The sequence below is a fragment of the Podarcis pityusensis genome, assembly GCF_964106645.2.
Source record: "Podarcis pityusensis genome assembly, chromosome: 12".
Taxonomy (NCBI): Eukaryota; Metazoa; Chordata; class Lepidosauria; order Squamata; family Lacertidae; genus Podarcis; species Podarcis pityusensis.
Window position 1 is genome coordinate 47,802,779 of NC_138037.1, and position 23,228 is coordinate 47,826,006.

The following is a 23,228-nucleotide window of genomic DNA, read 5'->3' on the forward strand; positions in this document are numbered from 1 at the left end:
AATGGAAAAATCAGAAACTTGCTGAAATTGAAATCTGACAGATTTGACCATGCCTAGCCTGGCAGTAGTATACTTATAAATTTTAATGTGCAGGAGTTCATCATGATAGTCCCCTGCTCCTTAGGCATAACAACTAAACAGAGGCACACAAACAAAAAGAGCACACAACTGGAAATCACTTTACAAACCAATAGAAATGTCATGTTCTGTTGTACTCATGTAGGAGGAAGTAGACCGGTCTAAACTAGGGTGATCGCGACCTGGACAGAGAGGAACTAATGTACACTTCTGGAAAAAGATAGAGATATATTTCCTAAATTTTTCCCCCACAAAGGCATAGATCACAGGGTTGATGCAACAGTGGATCATAGCAATTATCTCTGTCACCCCAATGGCTACAGATAACTTTCCCTCACAATCATTTTTTAAGCCACATGAGAAAATTGAATCTTGATAGGTCTGCAACAAAAGAGAGATGTTGTATGGCATCCATAAAAGGAAGTAAACAATCATGATGACAGAAATAAGCTTGACAGCCTTCTGCTTTCTCTCATTTCTACCCTTAATCAAAATCTTTATAATCTGCATGTAACAGAAAACAATGATGACTGCAGGAAGAGCTAGGCCCAAGACAACCCTCATTAAAGTTAAAAATTGCTTCCAATCATTTTCATGTTTGGGATAATGAATGGTACATTTGTGGGTCTCAGATTCCATTTGAACATGGTGAAATACAAATTCTGGCACAGAGGCGAATAAGGCCACCACCCAAGTGACGATGCTTGTGACGGTGCCATAGGTGATCGTCCGGGCTTTTAATGCGAACACTGCGTGGACGATGGCCAGGTATCTATCAATTGTCAAAAGGATGATAAAAAAACTTCCGCTGTAGAAGCCTACATAATAGATCCCAGAGAGAATTTTGCACATTGCATCTCCAAATACCCACTGGTGGGCTGCGTAATAAGCCCAAAATGGGAGCGAGAAGATGAAAAGCAAGTCCGAGATGGCTAAATTGAGCAGGTAGATATCAGTCATGTTCTTGAGCTTCTTATATCTGATGAGGATCAGCACCACCAGTGAGTTGCCCAATAGGCCAAATATGAACACCAAAGAGTAAAGCGGTGGCACAACATAAGACGCAAATGATTCCCCCGCCACGATGCGGACTGGGGCTACATCTGTATCATAGTAATAAGATGTGGTTAGATAATAATCTTCTGGCAAATCAGTATAATCGTCCATCTTCTTCCCTGAGAATAAAGAATTCACATGCATCATATAAGATATCAGCATGAAACTTTATTGTAATACATAATTTATTTATTTATTTGTTTATTTATTTATTTATTTATTTTAAAAAACTATTGCTAATGTTGAATATTCAGTCTGCTTATGAGGATCAAGATACTGGCAAACAAGTCTGCTTATGAGGATCAAGATACTGGCAAACAAGTCTGCTTATGAGGATCAAGATATTGGCAAACAAGTCTGCTTATGAGGATCAAGATATTGGCAGACAAATATTGAGAATAAAGAATAAGAGTAAAGAAACACACAAAAAACTGGGAGGGGGAAATGGATCACAGAATCATAGAGTCATATAGTTAAACCCTCTGCAATGCAGGAATCTCAACTAGATCACACATGTCAACCTCTCCTTGAAAACCTCCACAGAAGGAGAGACCACTATCTCTCAGAGTCTGCTCCACTGTCAAACAGCTCATGCTATCGGAAAACTCTCTGGTGTTCAGTTGAAATGTCCTGTCCTTTTAACTTGAATGCATTGGTTTGGTTCCTAGCCTCTGGAGCAGGAAAAGACAAGTTCTATCCTCCATGTGACAACGCTTTAGATATTTGAAGGTGGCTATCACTATTGCATCCCTTGATGCTAGACTTCTTTTGATGCAGCCTAGAATAGCATTAGCTTTTTTGCTGCTGCTGCATCACACTGTTGACTTGTGTTAAGCTTGTGGTTTGCCAAGACCCCCAGATCCTTTTCATATGTACTTCTGGCAAGCCAGGTGTCTCCCATCTTATATGTGTGCAGCTGGTTCTTCCTGCCTAAGAGTAGAACCATACATTTGTCCCTATTGATATTTGTTTTGTTAGTTTTAGCTCAGTTCTCCAATCTGCTTAGGTCATCTTGAAATATACTTCTATCTTCTGCAGCATTGCCTACCCCTCACAGTTTGGTGTCATCTGCAGATTTGATAAGAATCCCCTGAACACCATCATCCAAGTTGTTTATAATGATGTTGAACAACAGCAAACCCGAGACAGAACCCTGCAGATGTTAACATATTTGCCTATAATGCTCTGATTGTATTTCTGACCATCTTCTCCCACTGAATGTCTTTATTGGTTAGCGATGTTCAGACACATCTTAATCCATTCTGCCATTCATTCCCACTTTCAACTGGTATTTTCTGTTAAACTCCGATTGAACAACTCTGTGTACCATTTTGTCTTTCGTTAATGCAGAAATATATGTTCTCTTTTGTGTAGCACACAATAGACACCAAAATCTCAGTCATCAACAGATATTTGCAAATCAACTGCATTCCTTCGGGTCCCCTTCTAGCATAAAGAAACAGATCACTCAGTTAGTCTTCTGCACAAACAGAAGAGTCTTACGACACCTTAAAAACAAAATGAATGAAGTGACTTAAGAGCAAATCACCAAAGCCTTCTCACTGAAGCCTTCTATGGCTACAAACCAAAGTGTCTGCTCAGAAGTAGCTCCCACTGAATTCAGTGGGGTTTAAGGTAAAGGGAGCCCTGACCATTAGGTCCAGTTGTGACCGACTCTGGGGTTGCAGCGCTCATCTTGCTTTATTGGCCGAGGGAGCCGGCGTACAGCTTCCGGGTCATGTGGCGAGCATGACTAAGCCACTTCTGGCGAACCAGAGCAGTGCACGGAAACGCCATTTACCTTCCTGCCGGAGCGGTACCTATTTATCTACTTGCACTTTGACGTGCTTTCGAACTGCTAGGTTGGCAGGAGCAGGGACCGAGCAACGGGAGCTCACCCCGTCGCGGGGATTCGAACTGCTGACCTTCTGATCGGCAAGTCCTAGGCTCTGTGGTTTAACCCACAGCGCCACCCATGTTTATTCCCAGATAAATGGGCTTAGGATTGCAGTTCAGTATAAAGTTCTGGAAGGGCCAAAACTCAGTGTTACAGCATCGGCTTTGCATGGAGAAGGTCTCAGGTTCAGTCGCTGGTGTCTCCAGGCAGGGTTGAGATACATCAGAGATGCTGCAAAAACTGAGCTAGGCAGTGGAAAGGGATGGTTTAATGTGGAGAGGAGGGGAGGGATTTAAAATTTAATTTAAAATGAAGACTTTGGGTGGTCAAAAATAGGCAGTCAAATCCAGCTGGTTCTTCCCACTTTGGGGGAAAATAGACGACTTTACGGAGTAGTAACACAACACAGAGATAGCAAAGTGATCACTTCTAACCCAGTGAAAGGAACAATGATGAGTTAAAAATTCACAACAGGAAGCAGGTTAAGGTTGAAATCCTAACCCTACTTTCCAGGGAGAAAGCCTCACTGAATTCAGTGGGATTTACTTCTGAGGAGACATGGTTAAAACAGCCATTTTACAGCATGTCCGTTGCCTTTGGCAACAAACGATACTACAGAAACAAGAAAACAACATGAAAAAGGAAGTATCCATAAGTGCAGAACAAAAAGGAGAAATATGTCTCAAAGATTTAAAAACAAGGGCATGTTTTATTATAGATACTGTATGCCCGGCACGTTTTGGCATTATTGTCTATATCAAGGGCTTTTCTGTAAAAAACAATGCTTGCACAGCTGCTAAACCACAAATATTGGACACCACATTTCAGAAACTTTTAAAGTTGCCTTTGACTGGACTTAACCGTCCAGGGGTCCTTTACTCTTTTTTGTATTATAAAACCTCATATTAATAATACAAAACCACTTTGAGGGTTTTGGTGTGGTTTTTTTGCAACCAAGTGATGTATACATTTTATTAATTAATAAATTAATATTCAGGGTCATCTACACAACTATTAAAGTGCAGAAGTCCTGCTTTCATTAGACTTTGGCTAACCTATCCAGAATATTACTTTACTTTAAAAACAAAACAAACAAAACTCTGATCGACTTTCAAAATACTCCGCCTGCATATTCATTTCCTCCGGATAGTGTTTTAAGATCTAGGCTGACACTAATTTCAAAACTCTGCTTTCACATCACTGAAATTGTGTAAATGGATCAGCTCCAACTGGGGCAAGTTGTACATTCACTGGGCAATCCTGTACATATACATTGAATTCAGTGGGGCTTACTCATGGGTAACTGGCTATAGGATTGGAGCTTTAGTTTCATCTGCACATTCAAGAGTACTGGAAAGTGATATTTGGGTCAATTAAAAGCAGGCTTTTAATTGACCCAATTTTTTGTGTCAATTAAAAGCAGCCAAGGCATGTATATTAGTTTAAATGTTAGCACCATTGGTAAAATCCAGCAATGGAAGTGAAAATTAAAGGACTTTGATTACAAAAACTGACTATGGAATTCCAATGTTCTCAACAAAATGAACATAACAGTAAAGTGTTAACTGGTTCATTAATCATCAGTATTCACATATTTTACATCTTGGTCAATTTACAGGCTTAGAAATTCGTGCAGAATTCCTATCTATGTTGACTTTTTCACTGTTTATTCACATAAAGGCAAGTGCTCCCCCCCTTAAATTAACTTACCAATCTACAAAGTTGCTTGCTTTTAAAAGATGGTGGCGACAGCTAGATTCTTTGGAACAGGAACATTGTAAAAAGCAGAAAGTAAGAAATAGCCCTTTTCTCTGTGAAGAAGGAATTGTTCTGCAAATTTCTAGCCACCAAACATTGCTGCTCAAAATCAAGACTAGTTCCCTTCTAACAGAAATCATTTGGTCAGCAAAAGCTATTTCTGTACTACTACAGATGGTTTTGAAAACTGAAGTACAGTATCTTGCTAGACTTTCGTTGCACAATTTTGAGTTACAGTTCATGTTGCCAAATCAAATAATTACCAAAAATCCATTCCCATCAACTCACAGGACTGTTCACAAAGTATTTCTGAGGCGGTCTTCAAAACTGCCTGCCTTGGAAGGTTGTCTGACAAGTGCTCACTTTAAGGGGTTCTGTTAAAAGGTTTCTCACTCAGCGGATTCTGATAAGGATATCACTTCTGAACCAGAAGTGAACATGAACATGTGGTTGTTCATTTAACCCACTTAAAAAACAACACAGAACCACTCCCAGTGTTGTCTGGCCCAGTGTCTTCATATAAGAGTCTCAGTAATCTATGAAGTATAAGCTTTTTTTAAAAAAATAAATTTTATTAGTATTTTCCACACAACAACAACAACAACAACAACACGTAAGATATCTAAAAATAACAATACACAACACACAAAAATCAACATTTGAAAACTAAAAAAAGCAACAACAACAAAAAAAACACAATTCATATCTTACAAGTTAATGTTGTTGTTGTTTAGTCGTTTAGTCGTGTCCGACTCTTCGTGACCCCATTATTATAAACACTAAACAGCAACAAGACATTGACTTCCACCAATCCCACAGCACCTCCTTTATCTCTCATTGTGTCTTCCTGTTTTCTTGTTTTCTTTATCATCTCTATCCTAACATCTAGATATAAATCCCTCTTTCATAAGTATAAGCTTAATATGCAACAAGTGCTCACTAAACCAGAGGCCCCAAACTTCAGCAGTAGAGCAACATCTCTGGGTCGCCCAGATTGAGGATGATTATTTTGACAGAGTCTTTCAGTGAGTTGCTTGTCTTAAAAAAATTAATAAGCCTAAACCTAGGAGATCCTCATGTACATGGTGGGTCCTTTAAAAGAGGCCCCATGGATACAGAATACACATGTTCCATGGGGCCTCTTTTAAAAGTCTCACCCTGTATAAAAGCATCACCATTAGGCAGCAGAGATCTTCAGAAGAGAAGCTAAGTTACCCAAGGCCAGCCCACCTATGAAGCAAGGTGGGGTGGCTGCCTCGGGTGGCGGGATCCACAGGGGCAGCAGATCTGACCTCCCAAAAAATGCACACACCCCCACCGCTGCCGCCACAAGGGTAGCAACGGCTGCAGAATGCACCTTAGAGACTACCTCTGCCGCCTCTACAGCAGCCTCTTGGCGAGTAGGAGGCACTGATGGTCTCCTCCCACCCTTGTCCCCAATATAGATCTTTAATTCCCCTTGTTCCTTCTTCCCTGGCAGGGTGTGTGCGCCATTTTGTGGTTCGCCTCAGGTGGCAAAATGTCTTGGGCTGGCTCTGTAGTTATCACGTATGAGGTGATGACTTGGGCCCAATTCATCTATGCCTCTCTAACCAGCAGGGGATCCCACGTTACGGGTGAAAGCTCCCAAATATCAAAACCTGAGTACCGTATTTTTCGCTCCATAAGACACACTTTTTTCCTCTTAAAATCTAAGGGGGAATGTCTGTGCATCTTATGGAGCAAATGTGTGGTCCCTGGGGCTGGGGGGGGGGACCCGGGCTTCCCTTGCCAGCCCCGACAAGCTCTGGGAGCAGCAGGAAGGCTGCGCACAGCCTTTCCGCTGCTCCCCAACCTGCTCTTTGGGGCTGGCAGTGGCTTTCCCGGGGCTGGCGGTGAGGGAAGCTCAGCTTCCCCCACCGCCAGCCCCACAAGCTGTGGGGAGCAGCGGAAAGGCTGCACGCAGCCTTCGCACATCCTTCCCGCTTCTTCCCGGGGCTGGCGGTGAGGGAAGCTCAGCTTTCCCCACTGCCAGGCCCACAAGTGAAAGGAACCCGAGGCTATCTGGAGAGCGAGAGGGGTCAGTGCGCACTGACCCCTCTCGCTCTCCAGATAGCCGCTTGAAGTCTCCAGAGCACAGCGGGAGGCTGGAGGCTTCGGGTTCCTTTCGCTGAAGGGTAGGTGCCCCTTCAGCTAAGGCACAGCGCCCCTTCAGCTAAGCGGGAGGAGAAATGGAAGGGGCTCCGTTTCTCCTGCCGCTTCACTGAAGGGGCGCTGCGCAGAGAGGGGGAGAATTTTTTTTTCTTGTTCTCCCCCTCTAAAACAAGGTGCGTCCTATAGTCGGGTGCGTCCTATAGAGAGAAACATATGGTAATAATACCACACAGGATCCATACAACTGGCTTTCATCCCACTTGCATGGTTCTTGGATTTATGTGTTCCTTCATGACTAGGGGCATGCCCACCTAGCAGTTTGAAAGCACGTCAAAGTGCAAGTAGATAAAGTACCGCTTTATAGCGGGAAGGTAAACGGTGTTTCTGTGTGCTACGCTGGTGCCGGCTCGCCAGAGCAGCTTCATCACGCTAGCCACGTGACCCGGAAGTGTCTCCGGACAGCGCTGGCCCCCAGCCTCTTAAGTGAGATGGGCGCACAACCCTAGAGTCAGACACGACTGGCCCGTACGGGCAGGGGTACCTTTACCTTTACCTTTACCTCATGACTAGGGGCAGGATCTAAATTAAATATTTAAAAACTATTAAATTGAAGGATGCTATGGAAATGTTTTAAACAATGAAACTAAACATTTCATGCAGACAGTTTGCACGTGAAGGTGGTTTTTCCAGGGTAAGGCTCATCCATCGCACTCCGGGTATGCTGACCCCTGTGATTTTTCCAAATGCAGGAAACTCAACTGCATAATTTGCTGGATAGCTCAGTTGGGTAACGCATGGTGCTGATAAGGCCAAAGTCTCAGGTTCAATCCCTATAAGGGGGATATTGCTGCATTGCAGCGGGTTGGTCTAGATGATCCTCAGGGTCCCTTCCAATTCTATGATTCTATGAGAACAGGATGTTGAACTACATGGTCTACGAGTAGGTACTGTATCTGCCTATGTGAAAGCAGAGAAAAATGGAACAGGTCTCAATCCTCAATCGTCACATGTGGAAAGGACTCAAATGGTGCATTTTCAGAAAAAGACAATGTGCTAGAAGCTCTTCATCTCTATTCCGAACCCAGGACAGAGAGAAGTTGGGAACATGCCATCAAATAGAGGCTGTAGTGTAGCCTTATTAGACTTTACCGATTGGTGGGGTCTGCGTTGCTCCCGGACGGGAGGGAGGAAGGAAGTCAAATGACACCGAGGTTTGGTTCAGAGAAAGAGTTTATTCTGCTCTCCGGATAGCAGAAGGCACTTGCGTGGTCAGTTCACAGCAAGTCCAAAGAAATGAGAGATTCCATGCAGTATATATATCCTCCAGGCACCCTCTCCCCCCTTCCCCAGGAATCCAACCATGTCACCTTATACACGTAAGTTGACATCCATGACCATAAACAGTTGTTCCTGTTCCGGCACTCTTGACCATAAAAGGTTGTTCCTGTTCCTATACTCTTATCTTGGGGCAGGAGGTCACCAACTCTAAGAGCACTCCTGGCGCCGTTCCCGGGTCTCTTGTCAGACCTGACAAAGTCTGTGCGTCTTTGTGGTCAGGATGTAAGATAAGACCCAGACGTGCCATCCCTGCTCTACTCGGAACTGGCAAGGCCATCCATTGCTGTCACGGACTGATAAAGGAGAGGGCTTTGAGTACTTGTTTATACAGCTGGCTTTCTGTTTATACATTGACTCAAGAGCTCAAGTAAATGCATTTTAGAAATGCTCCCTTGGAGAAGGAAAAATGTGGATTTTGGGTCCCGTTTCAGACTGACTGCACAGAAACCCACTCCTTCAGTAGAACTGGTGGAAGAATATTCCCCTCCATCCACTACTTGAACAGCATGTAGAAGGCATACATCTAGCAAGTAGGATTGGAGCTTGTTCCTGGACCAATGCAAAGGATTCTCTGTTTACATTTTGTGCAGGGTACTGACCTTCTCATACCCTTTGTCAGACAAGAAGAAGTAAATAATGGTTTGATGTACCTTAATGGCTTAAGATCTGTTCTCCAAAGGAGCCAAAAGTTTACGTGTACGAGTAGTGACAGATGGTGGTGTAGGAAGTACAGGATCTCATCATGACGTTCCCCGTAATCCCACTCCCAAGGAGGATTCCAAACAGGCAAGCAACAGTGTTGATCTATTATAAAATAATATACACTCTCCCAAAGGTGGCATAATACAAAATTTATTAGGATCAGCATGACTGCAGTTGTATACAGAGTTCACTGAGTTCCATTGAATTTGGTGGTGCTTAACATGGAGGAAGTTCCAGCTTCACTTCAGTTAAATGATCCTATGGTAGCAGAAAAACACAACCTGAAGCCCTGGATCAACTGCTGCCTATCTAAGTAGAAAGTAATGGGTTAATGGACCACCTAAGACAGTTTCGAATGCTCATATGAACCTACCAAGGAAGACCAAATGTTGATGGAGGTATTTAATTAACATCCTGTGCTTCATGGTCCTTGGATCAGATTCTGTATCTCATGTTGAGAGAAGTCCTATATGAATTGTCTTCACCTTCCAAACACAACTGGTTTCTATTTATACATGCACAATCTTTTCAGTCATTTGTGTGAGTGGTTATGCAACACCTATAATAGCAGGTTAGTTCACCAGAATGTGTCTCACCAAATCTGCCTGCTTCCTTCCCCCATCAGATTTCTGACTGGGAAGGGGCAATGAAATGGTGTCCTTCTAACGATCATAGGCTATCATTTCTCTCTCCCCCTTAGCAGTCTGTCATTCTTCTCCCAGACATACCAACTAAACTATTTGCAAATAAAACTGGAAATCACTTCACAAACCAACAGAAATGTCATGTTCTGTTGAACTGGTATAGGACGAAGTAGACCGGTCTAAATGAGGGTGACCGCCACCTGTACAGAGAAGAGCTAACATACACCTCTGGGAAAAAATAGAGAGATATTTCCTAAATTTTTCCCCCACAAAGGCATAGATCACAGGGTTGATGCAACAGTGGATCATAGCAATTGCTTCTGTCACAGCAATGGCTACAGATAACTTTCCCTCACAATCATTTTTTAAGCCACATAAGAAAATTGAATCTTGATAGGTCTGCAACAAAAGAGTGATGTTGTATGGCATCCATAAAAGGAAGTAAACAATCATGATGACAGAAATAAGCTTGACAGCCTTCTGCTTCCTCTCATTTCTACCCTTAATCAAAATCTTTATAATCTGCATGTAACAGAAGACAATAATGACTGCAGGAATGGCTAGGCCCAAAATGAACGTCATTAAAGTTAGAAATTGCTTCCATTCTTTTTCATTTTCTGAGGGATAATGAATGGTACATTTGTAGCTCCCTGATTCCATTTGAACATGGTGAAACATAAATTCTGGCACAGAGGCGAATAAGGCCACCACCCAAGTGACGACGCTTGTGACGGTGCCATAGGTGATCGTCCGGGCTTTTAATGCGAACACTGCGTGGACGATGGCCAGGTATCTATCAATTGTCAAAAGGATGATAAAAAAACTTCCACCGTAGAAGCCTACACAATAGACCCCAGAGAGAATTTTGCACATTGTATCTCCAAATACCCACTCGCGGGCTGCATAATGAGCCCAAAATGGGAGTGAGATGATGAAAAGCAGGTCCGAGATGGCTAAATTGAGCAGGTAGATATCAGTCATGCTCTTGAGTTTCTTATATCTGATGAGGATCAGCACCACCAGTGCGTTGCCCAGCAGGCCAAATATGAACACCAGAGAGTAAAGCGGTGGCACAAAATTAGACGCAAATGTTTTCCCCTTCTCGCTGTGAACTGGGGCTGCATCCGGACCATAGTCAAAAGTTGTTTCATCATCTGGCATCATGGAAAAATTGTCCATCTTGCTTGTCACAGAATATGAAGAATCTATGTAGATGATATAAGAAACAACAATTAAATAAAACAGCAAAATAATGTATTTGTAATCAATGATAATGTAGGCTGAGCCTAGTCCATGCCAGGGAATCGTTGGCCCGCGTCCTCAGATCCAGAGAGAGAGCAAAAGAAAGCACCAGGAAAGATCCTTCTTTGGAGGAAAGCAGTTTATTCTCTGTGCACAGCAGACAGCCAGCAGAATAATTTCTGGAAGACTGGCTGCCCCGAAATACGCCTCTGCAAACTTTCTTATACCTTGAGAAAGCTCTCTCCCTCCTCCCGTCTCCCTCGTCTCGTATGTGTCTTTCTTATCTTGCATTCCTAAAGTAAGAAAGCGAGGGGCCTCTGGTTATTTCTAGCTTACAGTCTCCTTCATATGTGTCTTTCTTATCTTACATTCCTAAAGCGAGGGGCCTCTTTTGCAGAAGTCAAATTAGCTCAGAAATTTACTTAGATCCAAAGTACAGAGAATATAGAAGATCCTTCTTAGGTACAAGGTACAAGGTATAGAAAGCATATAGAAAGCAATCCTTCCCTCTCCCTTCACTCCCTCCTCTTCTTATGAACAACCTAATACTTAGGTTCGTTCTGGGGTAGGGGTCTATAATCTCTCATGAAAGCAAGCACACGAGGTCCCATCATGCGAGACATCATCTTCTCCATCATATTTTGCATACATTGCATCAAGCAGGGCATACAGAAGCAGAAAAGCAATAGAAGCATTATTGGACTTATCACCATAATAAATATCCTCCCCATCCATCCACCTGGGAAGATGCCGTCCAACCAAGACATATCCCAGCCCTCCCAGGTTTGTACAGGGACATGTGCTACCTTTTCAATGCTTGCTGCCAGATCACGGATAGCCTCGCCGTGGTCTGAAATGTTGAAGCAACATGCTCCACCTGTGAGATTTAACGCTGCACAAAAGCCTCCATGTTGCGCCAGGAGAAAGTCCAATGCTAATTGGACTGAGAGAAACGCATTGCATGTCTCATCCAATTGCGTAGCAATTAGCCTAAGGGCCGTGGCTGTCGTGTTAGCAACAATCTCTACCACTGCCTGGAGTCTGATTACGCGGTTCAAGTTATAGATCGGCCCCCTTGCCCCAGAGATTTTCTCTCCCTGATTCCATGAGGCTGGAGCATAATGGGCCAGTATCCTTTCCGGAGGCCACTGATTTTTGCCCCAATTCTGGGAGCTGCCACCTGCAAGTGTTGCCAGGTCAGCCGAACGCCTCCTTCTACGGGGTGCAGAGGCAATCTGGTCAGGAATCCACATGGGGGGTATTAAGTAGGCTGGAAAACAGACCCCATACCATCCTCTTGGGAGGGCATGATAGGCCTTCCTGCCACACACCCAGTAAACGTCCTGACCATGGGCAGATATGGTGCCTCTCAGCAAGCGGGCCAGGCATGCAATCAAATTGGAACCAGAAAAGGTTCCTGTCTCGGACTCAAACATGTTAGTCGGGGCTGGGAAGGTACGATCACAGTGGGAAGTGCCCACATAGGTCTGAGCGTCACTTATGTCATTTGATTTGTTGACACAAAGGCAGCCAGTGATCCTGTGAACCTGGAAAGGGACGGAATGATTCCATAAAGAAGAATGGTTGCCCAGAGGCTGGAAGGCAACAAGTGGAGTTGTAACCAAGGATTCATTCCAAGGCACAGGGAGGAGTGGCATTCCTCCCAGAGCATCTACAGGGGCCAGAGTGCAGACGGCACAATTGGTCCGATTTGCAGAGAACACAACCATCTCAGCAACCTGAATCCACTTATTATATGTGTGGTGGGCCCCCCACAATTGCAGCAGTTGTCTGGTCACTGTGAGTGGTATTGGCATTTCAAAGGTCAAAGGCAGCAGAAATACCAGCATGGGGACCCACAGTCGTATTTGAGCCATTGTATGCACGGGGAGGGGCTTAGGTAAGTGCTAGAGAGTGGGCTGGGGTGTAATTACGCTGAAAGAAAAGACCCACTAGACACCCTCCTCTGCAGGGGTGGCGTAAAGCAAACCAGGCCCAGGTACCTTCAATAAAGTTCAGTTATGCGAAAGGAAAGAAAAGAAAATGTGAAAATGTTCTCTTTCAATCCATGCTGGATCCTGGAGCCGTGCCAAACGTCAGCGTCCGGAGTGACGTAGGCAGGGCTGTAGTCTGGTGGGTGTCGGGTCGTCTGGTGGGCGTTGGGCATCTTGGGTCCCTTCCAACAAGGCTGGAGCGATGTCTGGGCGTCTGGGTCCAGTCTGGGTCCTCATCATAGGGATGCAGAGGCTCGACCAAGGCACAAGGCGTTCCAGCAAAAGCTCACCTGTTAAGAGAAGAGATAACAAAGACGGCAGCGATTGCACAGAACAAATTGATAGGTAACATTTGCACATAAGGTATAGGCCTAGCAAACATTAATTCAAAAGGGTATGCTTGGCAGGAAACTTCGCAAGGGGTTAACAGTTCTGTTCCTTGGGTTAAATTTTGCCAGCTGAGATTTTTAAAAGTCTCATTTGTGTGCTCTAGGTTTCAGAGCTTTAAGCCATGTTGCAAATTTCAGTTCATTTGCCAGTGTCTGTAGAAAGAACAATGCGCTCCTTGCTTCTGGCAAAGTTTCAAATTCCTCAAAATATCAATTCCTATGTTATGCTGCGGCTCCTTTTTCAGAATAAAATTGCACCTTAAAAGGAAAAACTTGACAAAGTTCACAGAAAGCATTCACTTGCTTTTAAGAAAGTCACTTCTTCAGGTTAATACTTTGGGGCAGGGGGGTGGGTAACTCTTGGCCTTCTGGGTTTATGTGGCTGAACTGTAAATCCAGAAAGTGTGAGGTTCAGGGTAACTGGCTGAATGCAGCAGTGTCCTTGGAATAGCTGCCAAGAGATAACGCTCTGAAGCTACCTCCAAGCGTCTGGCAGAAAAGGGGGGGGGGGCTGATGTCCTGTGACTTGCATGATTTTTTTTTAAAAAAACAGTCTGTTCAATTGCTTTTTTGCTGCAACAGTCTTTTTGAGCAAGAACAGAGATGAAAAAAAATAATTTTTGAGAAATCTTGTTGTTCCCAGCCTGTGGGGAGTGGGGCCTGTGGGCATTCCATTTCCCAATGACTCCCTTGCCTGCAGATGGCGCACTGGCTTCTTCCCTAGGCGTCTTCTGACCCTCCCGTGGACACCCTCGCTTGCTCCAGGATTGCGTTTTTGGCTTTCTGGCTGCTGGCTGTTTGAAGACAAACCCCTAATTATTTTGGCCAGGTCCTCTTCGAAAGAAGGATTCTGATTTAAAGTGCTTGGAGGTCTGTGGTCCTGGGCATCGGATGACTCCAGGGGGTCGTACACTCAGTGGAGTGGGGCCATCAAAGTGGAGTTTTAGCTGCCTCAATTGCAACTATTAGCTGCCTCAATTGCAACATCAGTATTGTCCGCTGCCCTGAGGGCATTTTTCTTGCGGATTTCCTCAATGGTCAGTAATTGTAATTCTAGGGTTTTAAATCCCTTGGGTTTTAATTGTCTCTTTTTTTAACAGTTCTGTCCTATGCGGCTCTCAAAGCCTTCCCTTCTGTTTCTTTCTGCCAGTTCACATCCTTGCATTGTGCTGCTTCTAGAACCAAGAAGCCACATCCAGCTCTGTTTTAAACAGTTCTACATACTGGAACACTCTGTCAAACTGCTTACTAGTCCATCTTATCTCTTTATCTAGAGTTTTTCTGAAGTCTTCATCATCATCATCATCAACACCTTTCTCTTCACCTTCCTTGCTAACTCAACCAATCCCTTTACAAATTCCTCATCATCCTCTTCTTCCTCTTCTGATTCATCAGCCTTGGGGGGGTTCAGGCTGGGGGCCAACTCCTCCCGGTGCCTGGGGGCCTGGGTCCAGGGGAGGGGCAGTTGGTGGAGCATAGGGTGGAGGTGGTTTAATGACTTCCCCCTCCTCTTCTTCTGGGTCTGGTATCACTGGGGGCTTTTCTGACTTCCCTGTCGGTCGAACTGCACAAACTGTACTTTGTGGGGCGTCGCCTCGGCAGGCTTTCAACCATGATGGGTTCTTTTCTACATTGGTTTTCCAAGTAGAAATGTAGGGGATCTGGTCTGGGTGGACGTTCAAGATATTTTGATACAGTGGGTTGATTAGTTGCAAATCAAAACTCCCCTCCGAGGGCCAGTTAGTTTGTTGCGAGGGCCAGTCAACCTCACATAATGTTCTCATCCTCCGTTGCCTCAATTTGATTCCCTAATCATCATGCTTTGTGGCTGCTTTCCAGTTGTTTAAAAAGCATTCCAGAGGACTACATTGGCTTGCCCCAGACCCCATTTTCAGATACTCTGCTGCTAACAGGTTGTAAATTCTCTCACTCTACACACACTACAGCCCTACAATCGCTCGGCCAAGGGGGACACTAAGCCCTGGCCCACACTTGACAATTCAGTCACTAAAGTATCTGACATGCAACATACAACATACAAAACACATCAATATAATTTCAACATGTAACACACTAAACACACCAAAATAATTTCAGCATGCAATACACAAAACACACCAAAATAATTTCAACATGTAATACACAAAACACACCAAAATAATTTTCCCCTCTGTTCCCCCCCCTTTTTTTTTTTTTTTTTTTTTTTTTTTTTTTTTTTTTTTACCAAACCTTACCGGTGGCACACCACTGCCACGCCCCTTTTTTTTCCCTTTCTGGCTGCACTCTACTGCATAACCAGGTGAGGCTGATCAGGCCTCCCTCTTTTCCCTTGGGCTCACGCCCACGCCCTTTCCCTTGGGCTTACCTTTTCCGCTGCGGACCTGTCCCCTCGGCGCCGTCCTCTTTCCTCCCTCGACCTGGGTCCTTGCTCCGGAGCGGTGTGGCTGGCTCCCCCCACAAATTGGCAGGGCGCGCGTGGAGCATGCAATTGCCGATCCGAGCTGTCCACCAAGGTCGAGCCTGGCTCTCCCCAGCCCTCTGAGGTGGGGCAGATTCCCGGTCAGGGAACCAAGATGTAGGCTGAGCCTAGTCCATGCCAGGGAATCGTTGGCCCGCGTCCTCAGATCCAGAGAGAGAGCAAAAGAAAGCACCAGGAAAGATCCTTCTTTGGAGGAAAGCAGTTTATTCTCTGTGCACAGCAGACAGCCAGCAGAATAATTTCTGGAAGACTGGCTGCCCCGAAATACGCCTCTGCAAACTTTCTTATACCTTGAGAAAGCTCTCTCCCTCCTCCCGTCTCCCTCGTCTCGTATGTGTCTTTCTTATCTTGCATTCCTAAAGTAAGAAAGCGAGGGGCCTCTGGTTATTTCTAGCTTACAGTCTCCTTCATATGTGTCTTTCTTATCTTACATTCCTAAAGCGAGGGGCCTCTTTTGCAGAAGTCAAATTAGCTCAGAAATTTACTTAGATCCAAAGTACAGAGAATATAGAAGATCCTTCTTAGGTACAAGGTACAAGGTATAGAAAGCATATAGAAAGCAATCCTTCCCTCTCCCTTCAATAATATTGCATATTTAGTCTGCTGATGAGGATCAGTATATAGCCAAATATAAACAAGATTAAAGCAGTGACAGAAAATGGGGAATGCAATGATGTTAAGAATGAAACCATGCATTTTAATCCGTGATAATGCTAAATGTGTGGTCTATTGCTGTGGATTAGTGTATCATCCAGCAGACTAAATATAAATGATAAATATTAAATCAGTGACAAAAGATGGGGAATAAACTCATGTGAAGATACTGGCATAAAACTTTCTAAATGGCTGTCTGAGCAGCAAATCCCCTAGAATCAATCAATGGTATCCAGGAAAACTTTCTTATACTGAATTAGAACACTGGTATTATCTACAATAACAAGCAGCAGGAGTCATAGAATTGCAGAGTTGGAAGGGACCTCAACGGTCATCTAGTCCAACCCCCTGCAATGCAGGAAACTCAGCTAAAGAATCCAGGACAGGATAAAAACCTCCAAGGAAGGAGAGTCCACAAAGCTCCTAAGGAGGCTGCAAGAACTCACAAAAGATTCAGACAGGAGTCTATTTGAGGTCCTCAGGGATTGAAACAGGGACCTTTTGCCTCCAAAGCAAACAACTGAGCTTCATTTCTGCCATATGGAATAATACATGGGAGATATACCATTGGAAATTGGGGGGGGGGGGCTTAGTCCTTGGTCAGTACAGTGGTACCTCGGGTTAAGTACTTAATTCGTTCTGGAGGTCCGTTCTTAACCTGAAACTGTTCTTAACCTGAAGCACCACTTTAGCTAATGGGGCCTCCTCCTGCTGCTGCTGCTGCTGCCGCACCACCGGAGCACAATTTCTGTTCTCATCCTGAGGTAAAGTTCTTAACCCGAGGTACTATTTCTGGGTTAGCGGAGTCTGTAACCTGAAGCATATGTAACCTGAAGCGTATGTAACCTGAGGTACCACTGTAACTGGTTGCGTGTCGAGGTTCCCCAAGCCACCCCTCACAACACACACATAAATTTTGTTTAAGGTTTTTGGCATAATTTTGGACACAACTTTATTTAAATACATAAATGTGAGTGGTTGCTTAGGCATTGGTTACAACTATCTGTCCTTGCCCAGGGACAGAACTGACTTCTGGATTCCAGCAGAAGCCAGTAAGGGAAAACAATATTGGGGAGAAATGGAGCTGAGGCACAGACCCTCCCCGCTTCCCGCATGCTCCCCAGGGCTTGCCGGCCCTAGCCCCATTCCAGGGATTCGGACGAAAAGATGGCAAGTCCCTGGATTCCTTTAACGGAATTCCCTTTCCGCAGAAACCTTGGAGGGGTGGGCCCAGCCAATCCTAACCCCTCCTCCAACCAATTGATAACCAATGCCTAACCGCAACCTTACAAGTTGTGACGATTTGCTACGCAGTGGGCAAAAACCAAATGGCAACAGCCAATCAGCCAAATGGACAAAATTCCTACCAGGCCCCTGCCCCAACGGCAGATGACTCCATGACAGGCATAGCAAGGTCAACGCAAAACCCATAAAATTAGGGCGGGTGGGCGGGTGATCCGTTGCATGCAGCGAAAGAGAAAGCTCCAAGCTGCGTTCACAGGATTTCAAACATCCGATCCCTCCCACCATATTGCAACATAGGATTTACCTCAGCAACCCAGCCACCCGATCGTTGCCACAGGCTTCCTTAGTAATCCTGCCTGGCAACAGAGGGGTGGCCTGGTCGACCCCACCGCAACACGCGCTCTCCATGAGGGAGAACACGCTTTAACTGGGTAAACCAATATGCGTCCATAAGTCCCATTGAATTCAGTGCTGGGCTTTCTCCTGGAAAAGTGTCTATAGAATTAGGACCTGTTTCCTTCATTCAGAGTTCTGTATCGTGGTATCTGGCTTTTGTGATAGCCAAGGCATGTAGCTTCTGAGTAAAACGTTAGTATCACTTACCCTGCGATTGGTAAAATCCAGCACAGGAGGTGAGAATTCAAGGACTTTGATTACCCAAACCTCTCCTGACTATTACAGTCAGTTTATTTCCCTTGCAATTCCAAATCACTGTTGTGAGCTGTGCAAATCTTAAGAGCAGCTGTTCGGAAAATGCTCAATGCTGCTGATTCTGTTTTCTCGGCCGCCAACTGTAAGAAATGATAAAAAGTTGGGTGTCTATAGGAGGAGCAGGAGTTCTAAAAACAGGCTGGCTGCAAGTCCTTCATGTACATCCAGCAGTTTCCATGGAATGGCAGGGAAGGGGAGACTTTGGTCCAAGTCTGGGTGTAGGACAGGAATGTGTAGACTGTGTTCGGCAAGCCAGATCCAGCCCACCAAGCCAGACAAAGTCGCCCTCGCAGATTTGGGCAGCTTCAGACCGGTGGTTTTGTGGATTAATTCTGCAACGTGTCATTGGCACAATAGTGCATTTGTGGCGGACTGTCAGCACATCAGTGTCTTTTATCAGCTGTTCCCTGATGCTTCCCCAATGCTACTATATTATCGCTGCCTGCCATTGCAGCTGAACCAAAAAAGCTTCGCTCAGTCTAGAATTAGAGATGCGGAGTTCTAGCAAAGAAGAAGAAATTCCCAGGGGTTTTCTGCTGTCACACTGAGGTTTGCAGCCACAGCTTTATCATTGATTTATGTTGCGGTGTTCTTTCTGCATTTCACTAAGGAAGTCATGAAGGCGGGATGCACAGCAAAAATACAATGCTGGGAATTGCATCGACAAAGCCTCATCATAACAAAAGTGGGAGGAAATATCCAAAACTGGAGTGGCTGGTTAGCTCTCCAGATGTTATTGAATGCCAACTTCCACCTGCCCCAGCCAACTTGGCCAAATGCCAGGGGAAATGTGAGGCCAGCAACATTTGGATAGTTGCAGTTTCCCCATCTCTGGCCAAACATCATTGCAGCCCCAGCAGAATAGGGCTCAAGGACTTGTCAAAATCACTACTAATAATTTTTAATAATAATTTTATTATTTATACCCCGCCCATCTGGCTGGGTTTCCCCAGCCACTCTGAGCGTCTTACAGCATATATGAAAACATAGTAAAACATCGAGCATTAAAAACTTTCCCAAACAGGGCTGCTTGTTAAGATTTCATTGCTTTCCTGAGCTTATTTAGCTTATTTCATTGGAACCACAACTGAGAAAGGCATCATTCTAACACTAACCAGATTTAGCTCGAAAAAGATATTGATTCCCACACTCAAAGCTAATTTAGGAGGTTGACAGAGTTTCCGTCCTCTTGGTTAGCAGTATGCTCCACCATTTTTGTTCCTTTTATTTTTGCAACTATCCCATGAGATAGATAGGACAAGTTACATCCACACGCAGCCATATGTAATACCACTAGGCATCCCAAATTGGGCTTCATCGCAATTAGGGATGGAGGATAAATTTTATTTGGTTTCCATTTAAAGCAGAAATTATCAAATTCGCACTTTCCAAAACATTACAAGAACCGAAAATCTTGCAGCCTTCAAAATCCACACATTTGATCCAGTTCTCCTGCCAAACAATGCTAATAAAAATGCATAAAATAGGAGAAAGTGCCTATAAAAACAAACATGTTTGTTGAACTAGTTACAAAATGGGAGGAATGCTTGCAAAAATGTGTACATTATTCAAAACTGATTGTAAAAAAAATATGGTTTGTTAGGAGGAATTCGCACTAAAATTCTGAAGAATTTTCACGAGGATTGGTTTTGTTTTTAATCACAAAGAAGAACTGCATCTAGGACTGAATAACCGAGAAACCAAAACCGACAGATTCTTTCACCCCCAACGCGCGATAAAGGACTGAATGAGATGAAGGAAGTCAATTCAAATAAAACCATGGTACTTTGAAGCACTCACCCTATTAGTTATAGAAAACAATACCAGCAGAACATCTGCCAAACTGATTGCTTGCTTGACTGATCAATTGGAGTCTTGATTGCAGGGCAGGCTAAAATGTGCCCCTCTCCAGTGTGGCAGATGGCTGCTCAGTAGACTGTACCACAGTGTTAATTTCCTTTTCCTGCCCCTCCTTTCAAAAGTTCATGCAAAAGTAACTTAAAAATAGGTGTTCCTTTCTGTCCTTCTCTGTTCAGTTAACAAATATCTGCATTTCAGGACAAAAGTCTAGGGCTTTCCTTCCAACAATAAGAGTCACAAACAATTCCAGTTGACTCTAGCTAGCAGACATTCATATCAATACATTTCCCCCATCTAGATCTTCTGCAAAATTGATGAGATTTAAACCTGCTTGTGTTTGTCAGTGATATTTTGGCTATTTTCAATATTTTTGATATTTTGATGTTCCAAACTGTAATATTATATATTCCAGATTCCCAAACTGATGAAAAACACAAGGTGCTGAGGTCTTCCACCCGCCACTCGCAAAAGGGATGGGGGAGGAAATTGGTTGAGTTTGCAAACCATTGTGATTCAGACTTCCCAAAATAATGCATGAACTGAAATGCAGGTCTCCTTCAAAATTCACACTTTTCCAAAGTTTGGAATGCAGTTCTCCAATCAAAAAACGTGGGCAAAAGGCATATGTTAGGAGACTAAAGGTAAAGGGGCCCCTGACCATTAGGTCCAGTCATGGCCGACTCTGGGGTTGCAGTGCTCATCTTGCTTTACTGGCTGAGGGAGCCGGCGTACAGCTTTCGGGTCATGTGGCCAGCATGACTAAGCCACTTCTGGCGAAACCAGAGCAGTGCACAGAAACGCCGTTTACCTTCCCGTCATAGTGGTACCTATTTATCTACTTGCACTTTGGCGTGCTTTCGAACTGCTAGGTGGGCAGGAGCAGGGACCAAGCAACGGGATCTCACCCCATTGCGGGGATTCGAACCACCGACCTTCTGATCGGCAAGTCCTAGGCTCTGTGGTTTAACCCACAGCGCCGCCCGCGTCCCATGTTCGGAGACGATGTGTGTGGAAATTCATATATTTGTGACAATAATATACAAAATGCATAATATTAAGCTAAAATTGCTTGCTAATGTCAGGAAGTTAGGTCATGCATGCAGAACGTGTAAAAGAAAAAGGACGGGGGTGTTTGAGAATTTTAATGAGAACGTGTTTGAAAAAAATCACAAGCTGATGCAGAAATGTAGTGAATTGTACTTACAGTTCCAAAAATGAGTAGGAGAAACTGCTTTGAAGCTTGCAGTCCTAGCTGCAAAAATTCACCATGCTGGTTCAATGCAATCTGTTATCTTAATCACTCATTATTATGAACTAGCCAAGAGTCATTAAATGCTTGGGTGGGGACACAGAGGATGTACTGATTGATTCAGAAGATTTATACCCCCACCTCTTCAACTACAGAGGCTCCCAAGATGGCTTACAGGTGAGTAAAAATAACAGCATCACAATCCTCAAGCTTACAATTGAAAACGACAAAACACAAAGAGAAGAAAGGGTGGGGAAGGAAGAAGGAAACGTACAAAGTCAGGCACAAAATTCACACAAATGCAACCCCCCCTCCCTGCATTACTCAGATTAACTCACCAATTTACAAAGGTGCTTGCCTTTAAGATATGATGGTGAAAGCTGGATTATTTGGAACAGGCACGTTGTGGAAACCAGAAACAAACAGCCCTTTCCTGTGGGTAGAAAAGTTGGTTCTGCAAATTTCTAGTGGACAAACGTGACTCCTTAAAATCAAGAAATAGTTCCCTTATTCTAAAAGCAATCATTTGCCTGGTCAGCAACATCTGTTTCCGTACCCCTGCAGAGGATTTTGAAAACTGCAAAGTATCTTACTAGACTTTCATTGCACAATTTTGAGTTGCTGTTTATGCTGAATCGCAAAAATACCAAAAGCAATCTAATGAAGTCTCACAGGACTGTTTATATGGGATTTTATGTGTTTTTAAATGTCCTTAAGCAGTCAGTGACACTTTAAGATTTTTCTTATTTCCCCCCCTTTTTGCTCTGTTGGGATGGATGAGATGGATATCTGGTTGGGGATTAGTTTTAGTATAACTGCTTTTTTATTGTTTTACTGGTTGTTGTATAGTTTGCGTTTTGTTTTTAAGGGGCGGGATCAGGGCTGCCTCGGAGTGGGCCCCAGCCAATAGAATGGCTGAGGCAAGTTCCACAGGTGGGGGGGATGCACTGGGACATCCGATCTCAGTGATCATGGGCAGGAGGAGGAATTACGCTAAGACCAGACCATGTCATTACCGAGGAGGCAGGCTTAGTCATTGTTTGAAGACTATCCCTGCCTCCAGGTCTGGTCTTGACCGGATGGATACTGGAATCAACACATGACCTGACGGTGTTGCTGTGCAATACTAGGTCAATGATTCATAAGACCACTGCCATCCATGACTTGATCATGGATGGAGGGCTTGACCTGGCATGTGTAACAGAGACTTGGATGGATGAAGCAGATGGTCTTGTCCTAACTGCTACTTGTCCACCAGGTTTCTCTTACGGACAGCAACCCAGGTCATGTGGGCGGGGATAGGGGTTGCAGTGATTTTTAGGAAGTCACTAGCTTGCATCAGGTGTCCTACTGGGAAGACCCAGTTCTCTGAGTGCATATTCTGGAAGTTGGGCAATAGGGGCAGTACAGGATTCCTTTTGGTGTACCGACCTCCCTGCTGCACGAAGGATTCCCTGCCCGAGCTGCTTCAGGTCATGGCAGATGTTCTCCTGGAGACACCTAGTTTGGTTGTCCTAGGGGATTTTAACATCCATGCCGACACGACCTTACAAGGGGCTGCTCAGGACTTCATGGAAAGCATGGCCTCCATGGGGCTGTCCCTGAATACGTTTGGCCCAACTCATAGTGCTCTGACACTAAGTAAAAGTGAAACAAAAGAAGTGCCATGGTCAGATCACTTCCTGGTGCAGCTGATTCCCTGGTGGCCCGCTGGAATGCGGAGTTAACCAAGCCTATCGGCTGTCTGGCTTCAAAGCACCCTCTCCGATTGCATGGAGCCCGGACAGCCCCATGGTTTC

At 44.4% G+C, this 23,228-nt stretch overlaps 1 protein-coding gene and 1 pseudogene across 7 annotated transcripts; both read right to left on the reverse strand.

The window, feature by feature from the left end:
* Positions 1-65: 65 nt before the first annotated feature.
* Positions 66-5,184, reverse strand: LOC308459991 (C-C chemokine receptor type 5 pseudogene; annotated as a pseudogene). 5 transcript variants are annotated; one of them, XR_013991498.1, is made up of 3 exons: positions 5,078-5,095; positions 4,742-4,790; positions 66-1,253 (listed from the first exon to the last, which is right to left on the reverse strand). The product of XR_013991498.1 is annotated as a C-C chemokine receptor type 5 pseudogene (transcript). The 5 variants fall into 5 exon arrangements; XR_013991500.1 differs by lacking the exon at positions 5,078-5,095 and adding an exon at positions 3,541-3,643 and having other exon boundaries at positions 66-1,252; positions 4,742-5,036; XR_013991496.1 differs by lacking the exon at positions 4,742-4,790 and having other exon boundaries at positions 5,053-5,184.
* Positions 5,185-9,096: 3,912 nt separating this feature from the next.
* LOC308459992 (C-C chemokine receptor type 5-like) lies at positions 9,097-21,959 on the reverse strand. 2 transcript variants are annotated; one of them, XM_080975984.1, is made up of 2 exons: positions 21,768-21,959; positions 9,097-10,811 (listed from the first exon to the last, which is right to left on the reverse strand). In XM_080975984.1, exon 2 carries the CDS (start codon positions 10,783-10,785, stop codon positions 9,727-9,729), a length of 1,059 nt encoding a protein of 352 aa, XP_080832110.1. In that variant the 5' UTR covers positions 10,786-10,811; positions 21,768-21,959; the 3' UTR covers positions 9,097-9,726. The 2 variants fall into 2 exon arrangements, with proteins under 2 accessions (XP_080832110.1, XP_080832109.1); XM_080975983.1 differs by lacking the exon at positions 21,768-21,959 and adding an exon at positions 18,213-18,353.
* Between the last annotated feature and the right edge of the window lie 1,269 nt (positions 21,960-23,228).

Excerpts from the sequence above, each read along its gene's own strand:
- LOC308459992 (XM_080975984.1), bottom strand. The coding sequence starts at position 10,785 with ATGGACAATTTTTCCATGATGCCAGATGATGAAACAACTTTTGACTAT.